The sequence below is a fragment of the Gasterosteus aculeatus genome, chromosome 8 (genome assembly GCF_964276395.1).
Source record: "Gasterosteus aculeatus chromosome 8, fGasAcu3.hap1.1, whole genome shotgun sequence".
Classification (NCBI taxonomy): Eukaryota; Metazoa; Chordata; class Actinopteri; order Perciformes; family Gasterosteidae; genus Gasterosteus; species Gasterosteus aculeatus.
In genome coordinates this window covers 18,376,285-18,395,627 of record NC_135695.1, presented here as the reverse complement: position 1 = coordinate 18,395,627, position 19,343 = coordinate 18,376,285, and the positions used below count along the sequence as shown (strand labels likewise).

Genomic DNA, 19,343 nt, shown 5'->3' with positions numbered 1-19,343 from the left:
ATTTTTGCAGATAATGACTTTAATGGTTAGTATTTAGTAACTATGACAAAGGCAGCAGACGTTGGATGTTAAACTAATGACCAAATATTTGTAACTAAAGACATCCATTTCTTAAGTCCAATGAAACACTGAATGCAGTGTTTCATTGGACTTAAGAAGTCTTTCTTTGTACCAGTGGACTCAATTCATAAAATGCATACTGCAATTCCGATATGCTTTTAATCCCAACTTCTTATTTGCAGGCTGATTGTTGACAGAACCAAACTCCGGCTGACTTTCCACCCTCATCTTTCCACACAAAGAAAAAGAAACACAGCAAAGGACACAAATTAAACAATGTCTGGTGAACAAAGAGAAGGAAATACGTTTTGGAGGGAAGAAATAAGGCACTTTTTTCCAGACTTCCGGCATAATGAAGCATTTAGGTTGGGTGGTCGTGGCGCAGGGTTGGTGGTTCGAATCCCGGCTGCCCCATGTCCCATGTCGAAGTGTCCCTGAGCAAGACACCTAACCCCTAAGTGCTCCCCAGGCAAAATGTAAGAGCCATGGGTTAAAAATATAATATAAGTCGCTTTGGATAAAAGCTAAATTACCTGTAATGTAATGTAATTTAGGTGCTTTAGGGTGCGACAGTTTAGTACGAACACCCCGATGCAATGATGACTGTAAATGCACTAAAATCGCAGTACTACTGCAATACAAAAGACAAAAGGGAGATTGATTGAGCATTCAGCATCATGACGATGATTATTGCTGGAATGTGGGCAAAGTTGGGTTCGATGCACAAACTTCTAGATGATGTGAAATGAGCTTTTAGCCGACGTGTGTGTGACCCCCAGGTTGTCTGACTCAGTTGCCTGGCACCAAGACTAACGCTCAGGAACTGTTATGTTAAGATGTTCCAGGCACTGAGCTGACGTCATGGAGACGATATCAATCAATATGCTGACCCCGGAGTCTATGGGTTTGATAAGCTTAGTGGGTCTGGGACTGCACTCGCTTGGTGGAAATGCATGTGCGCTCAAAGGCAACTTGGCGTCCTGCCCGAAATGATCACACCATCATCGCCCGTCAAACGTTCTCTGTCACTCAAACATAGCCTGTTTGCATTGTTAGTTCTCTTCCATGTGCTAAAACCAAGCGCTTTCATGTGTAACTCCACTCTTCTGACACACCTTGAATGGCGCTTTGGTTAAAAATGCAGTTTTGCATCTTGATTCTTGTTGTTTTGGGTCTGTAACCATCTTGGTTGGATTCACTTATTGTAAGTCGCTTTGGATAAAAGCGTCAGCTGAATGGTATGTATATGTATGTATATATGTTACGAACAACAGCACTTTATATTTTTTCATTTCAAAACATCAAAACAACATTTTTATACTAAAATTAGGCCCAAATGAAACAAATTTAAAAAGGACACACAAACAACTGAAGAAGGATGTGAGTTTGTTTGTGTTTAACTATTGTCTTTGCACTGTAGTCTAAACTAAACGTACTACATAGCTTACTTAATTGTGTGCACTTGCAGCTTTAATTAACTCTTGGATAAAGGCTGTCTTTGTCATAAGAAAGGTGTGACTATTAGAACACATCAGCCCAGCATTCTCAGCATTCTGTGCAGCAAGCAGAGACATTGTGTAGCTGCTAAAGACTGGCTCATTGTTTCTTCCTTTTACATCCTCAGAAATGGGGAAAAAAACGATTTATTTTAACTAGCATTTTTATTATGATTGTTGTTATATCAAAAGGGATTGGATTATGAATATTGGTATTAAATCATATTCTATAGGGCCTATTTTCTATTTGCAAAGATGGATGAAAAATGAAATATCAAGGAGGAGGATGTTACACTTGGGTACAATAGAAAACACATTATAATAAGAGGATTTAACATCTGGGGAAAAACACTTCTTAATCCTTTTTTCCATCAATAAAGCGCATTGGACGGCGGATCACTCGTGCGGCTGCAAACACGCAGCCCTTTTACTTGGAGGAAAGTTAATCATGCGCGATTATCAAAGTTGAGGGCGTGCACATTCTGCCGACACTCCATTTCCGTTTGCATGCCGCAGAACTCAAGCATTTTTGTTTTTTGCCTTTATTTTACTCGGCTGGGTGTGACGGGTGTGCTTGTGTTTGAGCCACCGAGGCGGGTTTGAGGCTGAAAGTGACACCTCGCAGACTGACGCGCGTCCGCGGTCTTCCAGCGGAGCGCCGACGCGGGAACAAGTCGCGCTGTTCGCAGTACGATGGCATTTGCCGCCGGAGCGACCGCGCGTCGAGTCGCTTCTCCGATCGTCAAAGAAGACGCAAAGTGACGGCGACATGTGGCGAGTTGCGTGAGGGAGGAACAAACGAGAGGTAAGGAACCGGGCGAGATTTTAATTAACCGGCCAGGATGAAAAATGACCTAAAATACATAATACATAAAAATGTAGGATGTTTTTCATTTTAATATGCCAGGACGTTCACTGTCTCCATAGTTACACCCCAAAGCGCACGCGGTGCTGTAAAAATATAAAGCTGCATCTGTTAGTCAGAGAAACTGATTCAATTAATTTCTCAAAAAATACTAAACGCAAAAAAAAAGCTATTTATTTGCAACAATGTCGGGGAAAGTGATTCATCCTCTATTTATCCCTTCCTTCAGATTTCAGATGTCCACCATGTCAGCCAATGGGAGCTCAGAAACAGCTTACGGGTCAGAGTTCGGCCCGAGCAACAACACCGGCAGCCGGAAGGAAATGTCCATCGTCGCCTCCGGCGTCTCCATGACTGTGGGCATCTTCTCCAACGGCCTCGCGCTCTTCATCCTCCTCAAATCCTACAACCGCATCCAGATCAAGTCCAAGGCGTCCTTCCTGCTGTTCGCCAGCAGCCTGGTGGTCACCGACCTGCTGGGTCACCTCATCAACGGCTCCCTGGTGATCCTCGTCTACGGCTTCCACAAAGAGTGGGAGACGTTCGACCCCCACGGCATCACGTGCAGCGCCTTCGGGGCGTGCATGGTGTTCTTCGGCCTGAGCCCCTTGTTCTTGGGCAGCGCCATGGCGGTGGAGCGCTGCATTGGCGTCACCAGGCCCATCTTCCACTCCACGGCGCTGGCGTCCTACCACATGAAGCGGCTGCTGGCACTCACCTGGCTGCTCGCCGCCCTGGTGGCGGTGCTGCCCGTGCTGCTGTGGAGGCCCTACAAGGTTCAGAGCTCCAGGAGCTGGTGCTTCTTCCACATGGAGGGACCTAAAGACTGGCTGGACGTGCTCCTTCCCTTGGTCTTCTCCGTCCTGGGGCTGATGGCCCTGATGCTCTCCATTGTGTGCAATGCGATGACGAGCTGTGCTCTCCTGCGGGCCCGACTGCGTCGCAAGCACCACTGTCGAGGCACGTCCTACCACATAGAGATGATCTGCCAGTTGCTGGGTATCATGTTGGTGTCCTGCGTGTGTTGGGGCCCATTGCTGGTGAGAATGTCATGACGTCATGAAAATGAGTTGAAACGCATTGTTAGTATTAATTATTACTTTACATTGTCACACGCGTCACATTTCTGAGCTTAAAACCACAGGTTACCACGGCTTGTGAACATTGGTAGGTACCAAGTGACAGTCAGAGGCAGTGAGACGGGTTCTTTAATGAGAAGGAACGCTTTATTAACTGTGATGAGAACATTAGCTTCTTTTTAAGGTTTCCGCACCGCTGCTTTTGTTATTTTCCATTTGTCCTCCCTTTCACTGTTTGATGCCAATGTTGAAGCTCTCAGCGATTCAATTAGGACCAAAAAGGAAAATGCTATAATTGCCCTTTAAAATATTCACTTTCTCTGGCAGAAAAGGACACTCATTTCAAGCCGCCTCTCCTGCTCGACGACAATTTCCCCTCCGTACTTTTATCGCTGCTGCAAAAGTGCACTGAGGTCTCCATTAGATCCGAACGTGACTCCCTCTTCTTCCACTTTATAGAGCTACTTTCATCACACATTTTAATAGTACCTGTTTCTGGCAATATGACCAACAAAATGACTAAATTTCCTTTGGGTTGTTCAAAAACACACTATTCTGACAGTGACAACGCAGTAAACAAATATGACATTACATCTCGTTTAGCTGACGCTTTTTTATCCAAAGCACCCGTGGTTTTTGGGTTGGGCGTCTTGCTCAGGGACATTTTGACGTGAGGCATGGAGCAGCTGGGGTTCGAACGCGCACCCTCTCGGTGGCACACGGAGTAGAGACGGCGCATATTATTTATGAATTATTTGGCAATCAGAATGCAGATGACAGTGTGTCGAATCCCTATTTTTTGGTGGAGGATACTTTGCTCTCATACAAACAATAAACAATAAAGTTAATATCTATTAAATAAAGAAGTGGAGTTATATTGCATGCTACAGCTGATTGCGTATTTGTCTCGATATCCAACAGCTGTTCAATTTTTTCTCACTCCTCCAGATCCGCGTCATCATGCTGAGCACCAGGGCCAAAGACGAGCCCGCCTCCTTCAGCCTCCTGATGGTGGTGCGTATGGCCACGTGGAACCAGATCCTGGACCCCTGGGTCTACATCCTGCTGAGGAAGGCCATCCTGAGGAAAATGTTCACGCTGCTCCACGACTGCTGCGGTCCAAAGTCTCGCTTCGCGCAGCGCTGGCAGCGCAGCGTGCTCCGCAGCTCGCTGGAGACCAGCAACTCGGGCTTTGGTCCGACCGACTGCCGCCTCCTCGGTAGATTACCGGAGACTGCGATCAAGTCCGTCGCCTGAGGCCTGAGGTCACGCGAGATGATATGACCACATCATTTGAGAAAAGGAAAACGGAGTAAGCTATGAAGTTGTGCAGAGCTTTGTTGGAATACAGACAATCAAAGTTACTGGATATGAACTACCATTATAAAGGCAGTTTTCCAGCTCTCTTTGCTTAATGGAAAATATGATCTGTTAGTCATGTGCTCTATTGTGTAATGTGGGATTCATTTTTTGTTGTTGTGGCAATACAAGTGGGTTTACAATTGTAATTGAATTGTTTTCAGTATTTAGTTTTGTCTTTTATACTTTGTCTTTGGGCTTCAAATTTGAAGAATTGTCGTTTTTGTTCCATTTTGAGCGTGTATTCAAGTGGAAAAGCTGTAATACGGCATCACTGCTCTGGGCATAACGCCACAGAGAGTTAAAATACTTAAATATATACTGTATATACATATGTATTGCGATACTTCAGCAGCCCTTATAAGTTCATTGACCATTGTGTTTCCTTTTTTTGGTGATGGAGAGTGACTTAACTGACATCTATTTAAATGAAAATAGTGCTACTTTTTCACCCCTGTGTTACTTCACGGTGTCTGTGTACAAAATTAGTTTGAAACATTCCCAGTGCTCAAAAAATATTGCCTCCAGGTTTGTTCTGTCACTCCTTTATTGAATTTTTTGTTAAGGATTTTTACTGTGCTTAGTTGTCTTTTGTTATTGCTGACAGAAGCCACACTTGGATTCAATCAGCTTCTGGACAATGTCAGATCTCTAAATGTATCTGTATTATTATGTGAACATGTAGAATGCAGTAGACGAATGTTTGTAGCAGGATGCACAAAATACTGTAACTGAGCTCATGACTTACTACGATCCAGTCTATAGAAATACTAGATGACGATCACAGTTTGATGAAATGTAGCATCTGTCCATCTACTGTATCAGACAGAGCAGTCGGTCAGTGGTCCACTTATGCGTTGGAAGCACATCATCTCTGTCTCGTAAAATCTATGTGAACATTTTCGTTGGGATATACTGTGTAATATAGGTGGAAATTAAAAAACTAAGCAAAATGACAAATGTTGTCATAGGTGATGATGTCACACTGCTAGAGCCGCCTCTCTCTCCTCTGTCCTCATCCTTCTGGACCTCTCTGCTGCATTTGACACGGTCAACCACCAGATCCTTATTTCCTCCCTTCAAGAACTCGGTGTCACAGGCTCTGCTCTCTCCCTTCTCTCGTCCTACCTCGATGGCCGCACCTACCGGGTAACCTGGCGAGGATCTGTGTCGGAACCGTGTCCTCTTACTACTGGAGTTCCTCAGGGTTCCGTGCTGGGTCCCCTCCTGTTTTCGCTTTACACCAACTCTCTTGGCGCTGTCATTCGCTCGCATGGCTTCTCTTACCACAGCTATGCCGATGACACCCAACTAATTCTCTCCTTCCCTCGCTCGGACACCCAGGTGGCGGCTCGGATCTCTGCCTGTCTAACTGACATCTCTCAGTGGATGTCCGCCCACCATCTGAAAATCAACCCCGACAAGACTGAACTACTTCTCTTTCCCGGAAAAGATTCGCTTACCCAGGACCTGACAGTCAACTTTGGAAACTCTGTGCTAACGCCCACTTCGACTGCTAAGAACCTCGGCGTCACACTCGACAACCAACTCTCCCTGACTCCCAACATCACTGCGACAACGCGATCCTGTAGATACACGCTCTACAACATCAGGAGAATACGTCCCCTTCTCACTCAGAAGGCAGCGCAGGTACTGATTCAGGCTCTTGTCATCTCCCGCCTGGACTACTGCAACTCCCTCCTGGCAGGTCTCCCTGCCACCGCCATTCGACCTCTGCAGCTCATTCAGAATGCAGCAGCTCGACTGGTCTTCAACCTTCCGAAATTCTCCCACACTACTCCACTCCTCCGCTCTCTTCACTGGCTACCGGTGGCCGCCCGCATCCAGTTCAAAACACTGGTGCTCACGTACCATGCTGTGAATGGATCGGGTCCAGCTTACATCCAGGACATGGTCAAACCCTACATCCCACCCCGCACTCTCCGCTCTGCATCTGCAAAACTACTCGTCCCTCCCTCACTGAGAGCAAAACACTCGACTAGGTCTCGACTCTTCGCTGTCCTTGCGCCGAAATGGTGGAACGCGCTCTCTGAAGACATCAGGACCGCAGAGAGCCTTCACATCTTCCGCCGCAAACTAAAGACACACCTCTTCAGACTCTACCTCGACTAAAGACTAACAAATTGCAGCACTTAAATTGTACTTGTGACGTCACTCATCTATAGCAAATTGTAAATTCGCTTATTTGAGGAAATTGCACTTTCTTGTTTCTTGTTCTCCTGAGTTTGTACCCTATGGTTGAATGCACTTATTGTACGTCGCTTTGGATAAAAGCGTCAGCTAAATGACATGTAATGTAATGTAATGTAATGTAATGTGTTAGGTCGAAGTCAAGAGTGTGGCAGCAAGATAAATAAAGACATTCTAGGAGTCCATTTCAACCTATTTCTAACTATTAAATGCCAAATAATTACATTATTTACAATGTATCGGTCATGACAAAGACATAATAACTAACTGATTAATATGCCAGCTGTCATTTGTTGACAGAGCTCTTGATAATTACAGTTCCTACTGTTACTTTTGGGGCGTCACAGTAATTTGGCTACACTAGCTTCAATTCACAATTCTTTTTTTCACAAACAAAAAAGAGCAACAACTAAATATGTTTGTTTCTTTAGACTTTTCCACAGTTCAATATCTTAAAGAAATGTTTGAATCATTAATTGTCTCAATGGTTGCGGGTGAAGTCAGTCGGCAGTGGGTAAAGAGGCGTTTGTTGATGTAATACATAAACCGTCCTGCAGGGGGCAGCGCAACATTCAAACCCTTGCAGCTACAAAACAGAGCACAGAAGAAGAAGAACAGAAATCCGTATGGGTGTGTGACGCCAGCTCTTCCTCGTTACCTCCATCTTTCGCCCCAGCGCGCGCCCGTGTGGACGTTTGACCAGGTTTGGGATGAAACGTGTTGATTTGTGCTCGTCGCTGCGCAGTCGGACGGGAGCTGTCGGGCCGAACCGAGCCGTGACGTGCCGTGTTCGGTCTGTAGGCCCCCGTGTTGTGTTGTCATGTCTGCAGCTGCTTAACACACACACACACACACGCGCGCGGACACTGACTGACACAGACTGACAACTTGGAGCTCGTCTGAGTAGAGGTATAATGTCCTCCTGTGTTTTTAATACTTTCACCTTGTTGATGGACCATGTGTTACTGGATTCAGTGGGGACTGGACTGGGTTCTGGGGGAACCGGACTGGATTCTGGGGGAACCGGACTGGACTTCTGTCTGATCGGCTCGTGTTGTTGCTGCAGCTTCACGGTCGACAGGGCAAGCAGCTGCTGCAGAATGCTAAGTTTGTTTTAGCTGCTTACACGTGAAAGGTATTTGTTATTCAATATTCATTTCGGTTTTATTGTGTAGGTGAGAGAATGAATCAAGAAAAACTGGCAAAACTTCAAGCCCAGGTCCGGATAGGGGGAAAGGTAAGTTGACAACCAGGAGGTGGTGTTTTGTTTTGATTGTAAAGGTGTTATTTTCTCATGAGAGTTTTATTTACACTTGACCAAAAGTTATGAGACATCTGGCAGCAAAAAAGTTATATTACTATTGTATTTTTGCCGTCCTTTGAGATCAGCTGACTACTGCTGAAATGTAAATATATTGAAAAGTAATGATAACTTGAATATCATATATTTGAGTTGCTATTAAAGTGTGCAGAGGGGAAACTATTTATTATTATCTTATATTGTAAATCCCGGGTTACAAAGGGTCAAACAGATCATGAAAATATCATGTGGTTCTGTGGGAAATTGTTATGAGTGTGTTTATACTGTTTTCTGACACTTATTCAAGCACTTTTGGTAAATATATGTGCAGCTCTTCTTGCTGTGTTATGGTCTCAGTGTGTCCGATTACGCCGAAGTCATCAATTTAAATTAAGATATTTGACAAGAAATGATAGAATAACATTGTAAGAAGTGTAACGAACAAACAAAACAGCTTTTAACGTTAAGTTAAAAGATAAAGAAACCGTCAACTTGGACATAAGTCTGCCAGAACAATACTTCAGTATAGATAAATTGCCATCGTCACAAAAACGCAGAAGACACTGACACATGGAGATGCAAAAGTACCAAAGATAAATTCATCACAAAGTTTGTCCACCAGAGAGCGTTTTATAAACAACGGATTTTCATTAAAGCTGTTTGTAATATGTTTATGCATCCATGTAATATAACAACTCACGCATATCTTTAATTTTCAGTTCCAATGGATTTTGAACAAAAACATATGGCGACTTCTTTTATTCTTTCAGGGATCTGCACGCAGGAAGAAGAAGGTGGTACACAGAACTGCAACAGCTGATGACAAGAAGCTACAGAGTTCACTTAAGAAATTGGCTGTCAACAATATCGCTGGAATTGAGGAGGTACATTTGCCCAGATCTTGTTCTCTAATTGACCCCCGAACATAGTGTCTCTTTTCCCTTTTTAACAAGATGCATTCTCACCGCGTGGACCTGACCGCTTTGCTGTTTGCCCACTTTGCACTCTGCGCGTGAGAGCAACCTCTCACGTCATGACACCACAGCGTTCAGCCCGCGCAGTTAAACCGCGAACGCTCTTTGTCTCCCGAGGTGAACATGATCAAGGACGACGGCACCGTGATCCACTTCAACAACCCCAAAGTTCAGGCCTCCCTGTCCGCCAACACCTTCGCCATCACGGGCCACGCCGAGAACAAGCAGCTGACGGAGATGCTTCCCGGCATCCTCAGTCAGCTGGGAGCGGACAGCCTCAGCAGCCTGCGCAAACTAGCAGAACAGTTCCCTCGGCAAGGTGGGTGTGCCTCGACCTCTGACCTCTTGGGATAACTGCGAAAGAGGGGGAGGATTTAGGGTGAGGCATCTGCAGCTGAGAGCACAGGTGTGGTTTAGGATCATTAGGGTGGTGTGTGGCGTATTGTGGTGTGAAGCCATTTTAGATGTATAGATTTTGCAATGCAAATGTTCAAAAACGGCTCACATGTATGTAATATGACGTTCAAGAGGGCCAAATGATGCCCTTAAACAGCAAGGCACTGTTGTTTTTTAAGCAGAATTTACTCTAACTGGAGTGTTAGTGTATTTATTTGGGGACTGGTTTCAGCTGTGATTATTACATGTGCCTCTCTAGTGAGTATTTACAGCAGCAGAAAGGAGCATTCGCTCCCATGTGCATTGCAATAAAGCAGCTGGTCCCCCAGTGAAAAGATGGCTCACTGACTTTGAATTGTTTTAAAAAAAACAATGGGGGTGTATGTCTCTGAGGTAAAGGGTTGCATCAGTCTTTAGCCACACGGTAAATATTTGTTAGTAGAATAAATACATTTGTTTTTGCTCTTTTTTTTTTTTTTTTCCTGGCATTTGTTAAACAACAATAAAATATAAACCTAAACATAAATGTTTATTGACAAAATATTACATCCCTTTTACAATTGAGTTCTAATGTGTTTCCTTTTTATTTGTACATTTTATCTCAGCTCTTGACAGCCAGGCTCCGAAGGCAGAGGACATCGAGGAAGAGGACGATGATGTTCCAGGTGCGTGCTTTTAGATATCTAAAGTCTAAAAGCAAATTTCTAATAATTTGCATAATGCCAAGTCTGTTATTTATTCAGACGAAGGAGATCTGCTTTGCATAAGTGGTGTTTTGCCTACTCTAATCCTTGAATAAAATAATTCAGCCTGATACCATTTCGTTGAGTTGTAACATTTTGTCTTCAAATGCAATAACGCACAATGTGGTATTTTTCTGCAGATCTGGTGGAGAACTTCGACGAAGCGTCAAAGGACGAGGCGAACTGACACACGTGGAGTTCGCCGGCGCGCACGTGCGAACCAAGCAAGCGACCTCCTCCGGTGTTTTTATTGTCTAGTCATCCAGACGTATCAGACGCCGACCCCACCCGAAACCAACCAGAGACTTTTCTATTCAACAGTGACCCAAGGATGTCGCAGTCAGACTGGCCTGTGCACTTGAAAACAAATAAAAATACTCCCTTCGCGGGTAAACGGTCGAATCCCTCCACCAGTCACTGTCAGGATCACAGCGGTCATTAAAGCGAGTCTTAAGGCTTTTGATTAAGGAACGAAATAAAGGTGATTAACATTTTTTATATGGTGCTGTGCTCATTGACAATTGTGTAAATATGAATGCTTCTCATCCAAGATGAAGATTTCAACTATGCATGTTGCACTAACAATATATGTGTGTATAAACGTGATGTCCTGTAGGACAGGTTATGCACATCTGGCGTCTTGGCTCGTGTTGTCTTGGCCTGCGCGCGGTGCTGGGGGGGTGGGGGGAGGACAGGACATTTCTGCACACCTCTTGAGTTTCTTCAAAGAGCCGCAGAGCGAGAGAGAGAGAGAGAGAGCGAGAGAAAGACACGCGGGGGGAGGAGGAGGAGGGGGATCACTGAGAAGGGTTTGTGGAGGGGGCGAAATCATCCCAACGCGGCAAGGCGCTGCTGCTGCTGCTGCTGCTGCTGGGAAGCCGCGTGTAACGGGGAGAAAATGCTGAAGTTCTTCTCCGCGCGGGATGACGAGAATGAAAGCCTCCTGGGGGCAGTAACCGAGGGTAAGAATCGACTCTTTACCCCCCACACACACCCATCTGCCGCTCTCCCCATTCATTTTTCCTGAGCGCTGCACGGTGATGATACAGCGCATCTCGTGTTTGTCACCGGGGGGGGGGGGGAAACGCTGATGCAGCATTTCTGCCGCGCGCGTATTCCGCATCATCCGGAACGCGCGCGAGAGAAGTGTTGCGCACATTCCCCAGGGTGCCGACAAACACGCACCGTTCTCCGCGAGCCTCGCTCAGGGGGTGTTTAGTGGGGCGGGGGGGGGCTGGTGTAACGGAGGGGGTGTCCGTGCCGAGTGTCGCATTGCCGCCGGCCTCTGGTGTGCCCCGCGGGCGGCAAAATAAACATTTGCGCGTGTGTTGAATGCGTCACCGTCCCGGGAAGCGGTGGCTCCTGTCAGCCGGATCGGGAGACCCCCACCCTTCAGCCCCCCCCCCCCAGCAGCGGCGGCGACGCGGCGCGCCTCCCTGTTACAAGGCAGCTGCAATGCAGCTCAACCCTGGAGACTTGAACCTTTCCGTCAAACACACGCCGGAACCGCGGGGTGATTTCTGACTGTTTGAATTCCTCTTAGCGGTTCATAACTCAGCCGCTCAGTAAAAGCACCACGTTAACTCACGGGTGCGTTATAATGAACTGTGATGGTTATTGGCCTCACTACAATTTGAGGGTGAAGCGTTCAGGATCAGAATTATTATCACCATCATTATCACTTTGTCTTTGGAGCCACCAGGAGACAAACAGTAGATGGGCGAATAAAGTCTGTTAATCCTCATGTTAATATTTGGGCGGTCAGCCAATCAAACACAGAAGCACTATTGGACATTTGGTTCTCGAGGGGGAACCGGCAGCTGTGTTGGTGTCATCAACTATACACACAGCTGCGATTGGTTTTCACATCAATGTTTAATTCACAAGCACACCTCTTATTTCCAACCCTGTTCTCTCAAGGGCGACTGAGTGCTGATGCTGCCTCTCATGATGATTGAACGCAGAGAGGTGTGTTCAGGGCGATGAATTCGATTCTCGCACGCTGTTAAATGGCCACTTAGCACATGTGAACATTTCCCACATAAGTCGTTATTAACAAGCAGTAAAACTTGTGTGTGTGTGTGTGCATGACAGAAGGAGCGATGGACACGTGTCGGTGGTAATCGTGCTCTCCTTCGACACAGATGAAGGAGACAATCTGTCTCTCCGGGACACCAAGCGCCACTGGCTGAACCGACCCTGTGTGCTGGTGCTTAAAGATGGCGACGTCTCCAAACCGGGTTTGGGTTGTGGGCAAATAAGACCAGAATCCCCGTCTAAGGCTTCGTCTGACGCGTCCGTCACAAACGGCTCGGGGCCATGTGAGGAGAAGCCATCCGAGCATCCTGCCAAAACCGCTCCACCCTCCCGGCTGGAGGAAGGCAGCTGCACCGTGACCGCCATCTCCATGTGGGGGGAGAGTTGTTTCAGGGAGTCTCCCGGCCCACTGGTGCTGAGCCCTGCAGTGGCAGCGTGGCCGGAGGTAGAGGAGGAGGAGGAGGAAGAAGAGAAGGAGGCTGCAAAGGAGGAGGAGGAGAGGAAGAAGAAGAAGCCCCAGGATCTCCCCTCGAAGGAGGAGTCCGTGGTTGAGGAGAAGGAGCTGGAGGAGAGCAGGCTGGAGCAGCAAGAGCAGTCCTGCGGCTCGGAGGCGACAGGACCGCCCGCCGCTCCCTCGCGCGACGAGTCACGTGACAGGTGGTCCAAGGAGCTCCAGGGCCAGTTCAAGGCCCTCGGATGTAACGGAGGAGATGAGACGGGCAGGGCCCAGGCGGCCGGTGGGGAGGGAGCAATGGGCGACTGTGCAGCTTCTCCTCCGGACCCCGACAACGAGCTGAGCCCCGCCGGCATTCTGTCCAAGGACCGGGGCGCCGTCCTCGGCGAGGTGGCCCCCGTGTGGGTCCCCGATGCTCAGGCGCAGGTCTGCATGAAGTGCGGGGTCAAGTTCACGTTTACCAAGAGGAGGCATCACTGCCGCGCTTGCGGGAAGGTGAGGAGAGTGAACGTTTCTATTTGTGCATAAAATGTGGTTCTCAGTTGATGCGTGCCCCGTGCGCTTTGGGTACCGGCAGGTTTTTTGTGCGCTTTGCTCCAACCTGAAGTTCAGACTCACACATCTGGACGGCAAGGAGGGACGAGTTTGTGTTTCCTGTCATTCAACCCTGGACAAAAGTGAGCAGTTTTGTTTTTCAGTTCGCAGCTTTTGAAATGGAACTCTGCCTCAGTAATCCTTCGTCCTCTCTTCAGGGACACCTCCAAGGGGAAGAAGGAGGGTGTGGTTTGCAGATGACATCCTCCCCAGCGGGCAGTCGGAGTCTGCTCCGACCTCGCCCGTCAGAGGGGCCTCGCCGCTGATGAGACGGGCGCTCGGCGGCCTGGTTGGAAGTCCTGTGAGTTCACCGCAGACCAGGAGAGCCTCTCGGCCACACAGGACGGGCGCCAACGTAAATATCAACATGTCTGCCGATGATCTGTCGCTAGTCAGAACGTGGGCTCAGTCCTCCGCCTCCCACCTCCTCTAGGAGGCCTGTGGTCCGTACGGCTGGGGCACCGCGGCTTTAGTGGGCAGCTCTGCCAACCTCATCCCGCTGGAAGGCCTGCCACCCATCCTCACCTCCACGGGAGTCAAAGGAGGTAAGGCAGATTCCATCCCGCTATGGGGGGGGTCAAAGGTCAGCGTGAGGCGAGGGGAAAGTCACAATGTGGAGGAGCAAAGGAAGAGACAGCAGCTTTCTACAGAACAATATTGATGAGCGGATTGTTTACAATAAGATATCGTAGGATTAGTGTTTATATTTCTTGATCATTTCCACTTAAAATTCAAGTCAAGTAGCCGGCCATTATCGCTACAGCCCCGAATGCATAGATACTAGTTTACAAACCACAATCGCCACAGGAAACTTCACAGTAAATCAAATCTCAAAGTACCCAATAGAGAGTAAACGTACCTAAATGGTTACACGAGGGAAGATTACACATTATTACTTAAAATAGGTTTATTTAATATAGCCATAAGGCGTCTCGCGGGAGGGGCCTGCTCAGTGAGGGTCATCACTTTGCTGTTAATGACAACGTGCATCCCGCCCTGCTGGGGGGGGGGGGGGGGGGGCGTTTAAAAAGAACGGTATTAACAAAACAAACCTGCCCTTCCCACTCAACTAGACCAGGGCTCAGAGGACGCACAGGCGTTCATCTTCAAATATCGTCTTTAAAGTCACAGTGTCCACCGACTATGGATCAAAGTAGGCTACAGCATCTGAAAAGTAAGTTTCCGCGACGGCTCAAAGCCAAAGCAGTGGAAGATCCAGCAATGTTGCTTCGTCTTTGTCCCTCAGATTATACTGTGGAGGAGCAGCCCTCTGAGATGCTGCTCATCCAGGAGCTGGAGAGTGGCAGGCCCAAGCCCCTGGTGTTCGTCCTCAACGCCAACCTGCTGGCAATGGTCAAGCTGGTCAACTGTATGTCTCTTTTGATTGAAGTTTTCCTCAAACAACACAGCATATTGTACACCTGTTAAATGAAACTGTTCATTGTTATTGACTACAAAAAGGTTGCTCTCGTAAATAAACTGTCCTTGTAGACCTCTGAGGTATTTGCCTTGATTGCGTGCCAGATGTGAACAGGAAGTGCTGGTGCGTGACGACAAAGGGAATGCACGCCGTGGGCCAGGCGGAGGTGGTGCTGCTGCTGCAGTGTTTGCCTGAAGAGAAAAGCTTCCCCAAAGACATTTTCAGCCACATCATCCAGCTGTACAGGGACGCCCTCACAGGTCAGAGCCGCACGCACGCAGGGTGAAATGCTCACGTACTGGAATTTCCAACGAAAGTGATGTGTTATATTCTGCAACCTTTCCCCCCCCCCCCCCCCCCTCTGTATCTGTGCAGGAAAGGTGGTGAAGCACCTGTCGCTGTCCTTGTTCGGCGGCGGCAGCTTCCTGGGCAGCGAGGAGCACGCGGGCTTCCTGTACCTGCGCTCCACCCTCCAGTCCCTTCAAGGTCTGCCTCTGCCGAACCAGCCGTACCTCTTTGGCCTGCTGGTCCACAGAGCAGAGGTGGCCTGGGCCAAAGCCTTTCCCTTGCGCCTCGTGCTGCGATTGGGGGCCGAATACAGATGTAAGCCCCCCCCCCCCCCCCCCACCCTGGCCAGAAGGAAGTGCCAGGTCTGTAACGCTACAGGGTTCCTCTTCAGTCAGCAGCTTTCTTCTTTCTGCTTCCAGTTTACCCGTGTCCTCTGTACAGCGTGCGCTCAAGGAAGCCCCTGTTTGGGGAAATTGGCCACACCATAATGCGACTCTTAGTGGTGAGTTTTGGAACACCTCCTACAGATCGTTTTCGGTGTCCAAACTTTGACCAAACATTCCCCCGTTCTGTCCCGTCATGTTCCAGGACTTTAGGAATTACCGCTACAGCCTGCCGATGGTGCCGGGGCTCATTGTGGATCTAGAGGCTCAGAGGACCTGCATAAAGATCCCGACCACTGGGTATAATGAGGTACGACTACGCCTTCAAACGCCTCAAAGGGTGAACAATGGTATATCATTGTTAACACACATAAGTATTTTAACCAAGTGTCGCCCTCCCCTCTTATCAGCTAATGAAGGCATTGAATAAGTCAAACGAGCACGTGCTGGCTATCGGGGCGTGCTTCAACGAGACTGCAGACTCCCACCTCATCTGCGTGCAAGGAGACGACGGCCAGTACCAAACCCAGGCCATCAGCATCCACAACCAGCCACGCAAAGGTGGGCCACTGCCGGCTACTGAGAGGCACACGCGGACATCAGTGGAGTCTGGACTGAATCTGTAGCAAATGCTAAATATGTAGACACGTGCAAACCCGTAACGCTTTATGGAGCGGAAACGGAAATGTTAGAGATCATTTTTCATTTAATTGAGCGGCAACTTCAAAATCCATTCTTGGATTTAAACATTTAACATGGATGAAGTTGTATTGGAAATAGATGTATAGTATAAACAGAATAGATTTTTTTAACGAGCCCAAAGGAGAATTAAAGTAAAAACAAAATAAAGAGGTTCTCTCGTGTAACACTAGATGGCACAGCAGGCCAGTTTCTTTTTTGTGTTGCTATAAACCTAATGTATCAGCATCGGGAGCTACAGTTTGTCTAAAGGTGTTTCCTTCCTTGCCTTTTTGTTGTTGCAGTTACTGGATCGTGCTTTTTTATATTCAGCAGTGCGCTGAAAGCGTCTGCAGGATACCTCGCCAAGTCCAGCATCGTAGAAGGTAGGAGGTCTGCTCACAGTGGAGTCAGGTTCACCTCCACATCATTGCTTACATATTTGTATTATTAAAGAAAAAAGTAAATTAGTGCATGTAAAACTGCTTTAAGCCTGCGTTATTCAGAATGTGTGTGTATATGTGTGTGTCTGTGTACATTTTAACAGACCGTTTGTCCAAGCGTGCGTACATGTTGATGCATGTGAGTGTACGTGTGTCCGTTCGTGTGTTTCTCCTGTATCGCTGTCCCCTCTCACCCAGACGGGCTGATGGTGCAGATCACCGTGGAAACCATGGCCGAGCTGCGCCGCTCGCTGCGGGACATGAAAGACTACTCCGTCACCTGCGGACGGCTCGACCAATCGGACAGCCAGGAGCTCGTGTGTGTCCAGTGGGTGGAGGAGAAATGCTTGGTGAATAAGGGGTGAGTCTGTCCGTGTGTTTGATGTGCACGTGGTTGAACGGTGCTTTTTGCGCTTAGAGGGATCAATAAAACGCAGTGAATGGCCTCTTGAGACGATAACGTCTTTTATTTCCGTCCCGTGTGGTAAACGTGTGTCCTCCAGACTCGTGAGCCCCATCGACGGGAAATCCATGGAGTCCATCTGCAGCACGAAGATGTTTCAGAAGTCAGAATACAAAGAAAACGGAAAGATCATCCGCTGGACAGAAGTATGAAATTCTTTTGATTCCAGCTCCTTAGATGTATTATTCTCATTTATTTCTGTGAGTTGTGCATAAAACAAAACCCCCAAAGACCCCCCCGCTTTGAGACACAAAAACAACCTAGTGCTTCATCAAATAAGAAATTGATGGACTAACGATTATTTACCATGTCTATCGCAAACTGCCCCCTCCACATGCATACCCTCTCTATGTGCCGTGCAGGTGTTTTTCCTGCAGAGGGGGCATCAGCCCAAGGGGGGGGCGAGTGACTCTGCTGAACACGACCGGTTAACGGAGCGGATCGCTCGGGCCTTTTGCCTGGCGCTGTGTCCTCACCTCAAACTGCTCAAAGAGGACGGGATGGCCAAGCTGGGGCTGCGTGTCGCCTTTGAATCCCAAGAGGTCAGAAATGTTTGCCGTCACGGTGACGATTTGTAACGACCTTCCTGTAATACGGTTGCATCGTGAATGCAGCCCCAGATGTTCCTCCACTAAAAAAACGCTGGCTGGTGCAACATCACAAGTAAAGATTATAGCCGAAGCTCCTTGGTGCAGCCAAAGTAAAACTAATTGCAGGTTTCTTTTGGGATTCCAGGTGGGATTTGTGGCTGGGAGCAACGGGCTTCCCCTCCCGGCTCAGTACCTGAACGCCCTGGACAGCGTGCTGATCCCAGTCATACACAGCAGGGGGCGCAAGAGGGGCGACGAGCCCATCGTGATGGAGTTCATCTTTTACATCCTGGAGAACATCACTTAAGAGAGACACTCTCACTCCACTAATTTCATCTCTTCAAACCCCCGACCACAACTCCGTCCCTGGCACTTCTCATCACTGCTGCCGACGGTTTCAGGGCAATAAGAGCATTGGAAAGAGGGCGAACCGCACCACATCCAGGGTCTGCATTCATCTCATCTCCTCACCAGTAGAGAGAAGTGCTCAGTGGTTTTTTTTTCCTCATCTCACCCTGCAGCAGACAATCTGGGTACGCATGAAGCCTGGGATGGGCCATCAGATCACTGTACATTGTACAGCAGTAGCAACTTCATCGCTTGATATCCTCCAGGTCGTAATGTCCAATGCCGCCCCCCCCCCGGGTGGAGGATTCCTTTAGCCCCACAGTGTGAAAGCAAAGAGAAAAGGACTTAGTGAACAGTAAATCTGCAGCAATCTAATGCACAGAGCGAATGCCTAGAGGATGTTTTCATACCAGTTGTATTTTACCTGATTGCTCATGAAATGTAATGTTGGCCTGGAATTAAACTTGCAACAGTTACTGTGACTATCAGTTCATTACGAACACATTCACTTAACTTGCAGTTCACTTCTACGTCACATATTGGAATCTTGCCCTCATTTTTGTCCACTACACTAGATTAGTTCAAACTACCATGTGGCAGATGAAGAGGGCACATGTCACAAATGCGCTCTTTCACTTTGATAAGTCAGTCTACAGAGAAAAAAAAAGTTCAGTTTGGATTGAGACGATTATAAATTACATTTAACTGTAGAATATAATCAAATAATTAGGTTTTTTGAATCAACTTGTTAGGAGGGTTAGTTTACAGCTGTGACAAGTTGCAATTGAGGAATAGCTGCCTGAAACAAAGGGACTATTTAACTGGATCTGTGGCTTATTCAGCTCGCATTCATGTTCAAGCTGAATGGACCTAAATAACTCAATTTCAATGAGCGCTAATATGATGGCATTTGTGAACCTGATGAACCCGTGCGTGGTCGGTGGCGATGGGAGGAGATCCGGTCCGCAGGATACTTGTTTTCTCTCTGCCCCGTAACAATGATTTTCTTTTTTTCCCCCCCTAACAAGGCAGAATGGAGCTCTTGTTGGACCTCCTACTGGCTCCACATACTTGAGATGGCCGAGACAAGAGGCTTCAGCTCGCAACACAAATACTTTTCTTTGTTGAAACACAGCTAGTCTTCACAACTCAAATGTTTCAG

General features: G+C 47.6%; 3 protein-coding genes across 5 annotated transcripts; all 3 read left to right on the top strand.

Moving 5' to 3' along the window:
- The first annotated feature begins 1,979 nt into the window (after nucleotides 1–1,979).
- On the top strand, nucleotides 1,980–5,819 carry ptgfr (prostaglandin F receptor (FP)). The gene is made up of 3 exons (XM_040185324.2): nucleotides 1,980–2,361; nucleotides 2,651–3,461; nucleotides 4,449–5,819. Exons 2-3 carry the CDS (start codon nucleotides 2,658–2,660, stop codon nucleotides 4,755–4,757), a joined length of 1,113 nt encoding a protein of 370 aa, XP_040041258.1. The 5' UTR covers nucleotides 1,980–2,361; nucleotides 2,651–2,657; the 3' UTR covers nucleotides 4,758–5,819.
- A 1,809-nt stretch (nucleotides 5,820–7,628) lies between these two features.
- Nucleotides 7,629–10,981, top strand: btf3l4 (basic transcription factor 3-like 4). Of its 3 annotated transcripts, XM_040185341.2 has the most exons (7): nucleotides 7,667–7,773; nucleotides 8,046–8,152; nucleotides 8,246–8,307; nucleotides 9,141–9,254; nucleotides 9,462–9,663; nucleotides 10,346–10,405; nucleotides 10,624–10,981. In XM_040185341.2, exons 3-7 carry the CDS (start codon nucleotides 8,254–8,256, stop codon nucleotides 10,668–10,670), a joined length of 477 nt encoding a protein of 158 aa, XP_040041275.1. In that variant the 5' UTR covers nucleotides 7,667–7,773; nucleotides 8,046–8,152; nucleotides 8,246–8,253; the 3' UTR covers nucleotides 10,671–10,981. The 3 variants fall into 3 exon arrangements, with proteins under 3 accessions (XP_040041274.1, XP_040041275.1, XP_040041278.1); XM_040185340.2 differs by lacking the exon at nucleotides 8,046–8,152 and having other exon boundaries at nucleotides 7,629–7,773; XM_040185344.2 differs by lacking the exon at nucleotides 8,046–8,152 and having other exon boundaries at nucleotides 7,671–7,863.
- A 190-nt stretch (nucleotides 10,982–11,171) lies between these two features.
- zfyve9b (zinc finger, FYVE domain containing 9b) lies at nucleotides 11,172–18,657 on the top strand. The gene is made up of 16 exons (XM_078108528.1): nucleotides 11,172–11,445; nucleotides 12,628–13,469; nucleotides 13,552–13,651; nucleotides 13,727–13,923; nucleotides 14,002–14,113; nucleotides 14,815–14,937; nucleotides 15,093–15,248; nucleotides 15,364–15,591; nucleotides 15,696–15,778; nucleotides 15,865–15,969; nucleotides 16,070–16,220; nucleotides 16,643–16,723; nucleotides 16,979–17,141; nucleotides 17,284–17,389; nucleotides 17,606–17,785; nucleotides 17,979–18,657. Exons 1-16 carry the CDS (start codon nucleotides 11,382–11,384, stop codon nucleotides 18,138–18,140), a joined length of 2,853 nt encoding a protein of 950 aa, XP_077964654.1. The 5' UTR covers nucleotides 11,172–11,381; the 3' UTR covers nucleotides 18,141–18,657.
- Nucleotides 18,658–19,343: the final 686 nt, after the last annotated feature.

What these genes read in the sequence shown, in the direction of transcription:
- ptgfr (XM_040185324.2), top strand. Translation starts at nt 2,658, where the DNA reads ATGTCCACCATGTCAGCCAATGGGAGCTCAGAAACAGCTTACGGGTCA. An exon ending in TGTGTTGGGGCCCATTGCTG is followed by an intron (nt 3,462 to 4,448) that starts GTGAGAATGTCA and finishes TCACTCCTCCAG; the next exon opens with ATCCGCGTCATCATGCTGAG.
- btf3l4 (XM_040185340.2), top strand. Translation starts at nt 8,254, where the DNA reads ATGAATCAAGAAAAACTGGCAAAACTTCAAGCCCAGGTCCGGATAGGG. An exon ending in AGAACAGTTCCCTCGGCAAG is followed by an intron (nt 9,664 to 10,345) that starts GTGGGTGTGCCT and finishes ATTTTATCTCAG; the next exon opens with CTCTTGACAGCCAGGCTCCG. An exon ending in AGAGGACGATGATGTTCCAG is followed by an intron (nt 10,406 to 10,623) that starts GTGCGTGCTTTT and finishes ATTTTTCTGCAG; the next exon opens with ATCTGGTGGAGAACTTCGAC.
- zfyve9b (XM_078108528.1), top strand. Translation starts at nt 11,382, where the DNA reads ATGCTGAAGTTCTTCTCCGCGCGGGATGACGAGAATGAAAGCCTCCTG. An exon ending in ATTGGGGGCCGAATACAGAT is followed by an intron (nt 15,592 to 15,695) that starts GTAAGCCCCCCC and finishes TTCTGCTTCCAG; the next exon opens with TTTACCCGTGTCCTCTGTAC. An exon ending in CCACAACCAGCCACGCAAAG is followed by an intron (nt 16,221 to 16,642) that starts GTGGGCCACTGC and finishes TTGTTGTTGCAG; the next exon opens with TTACTGGATCGTGCTTTTTT.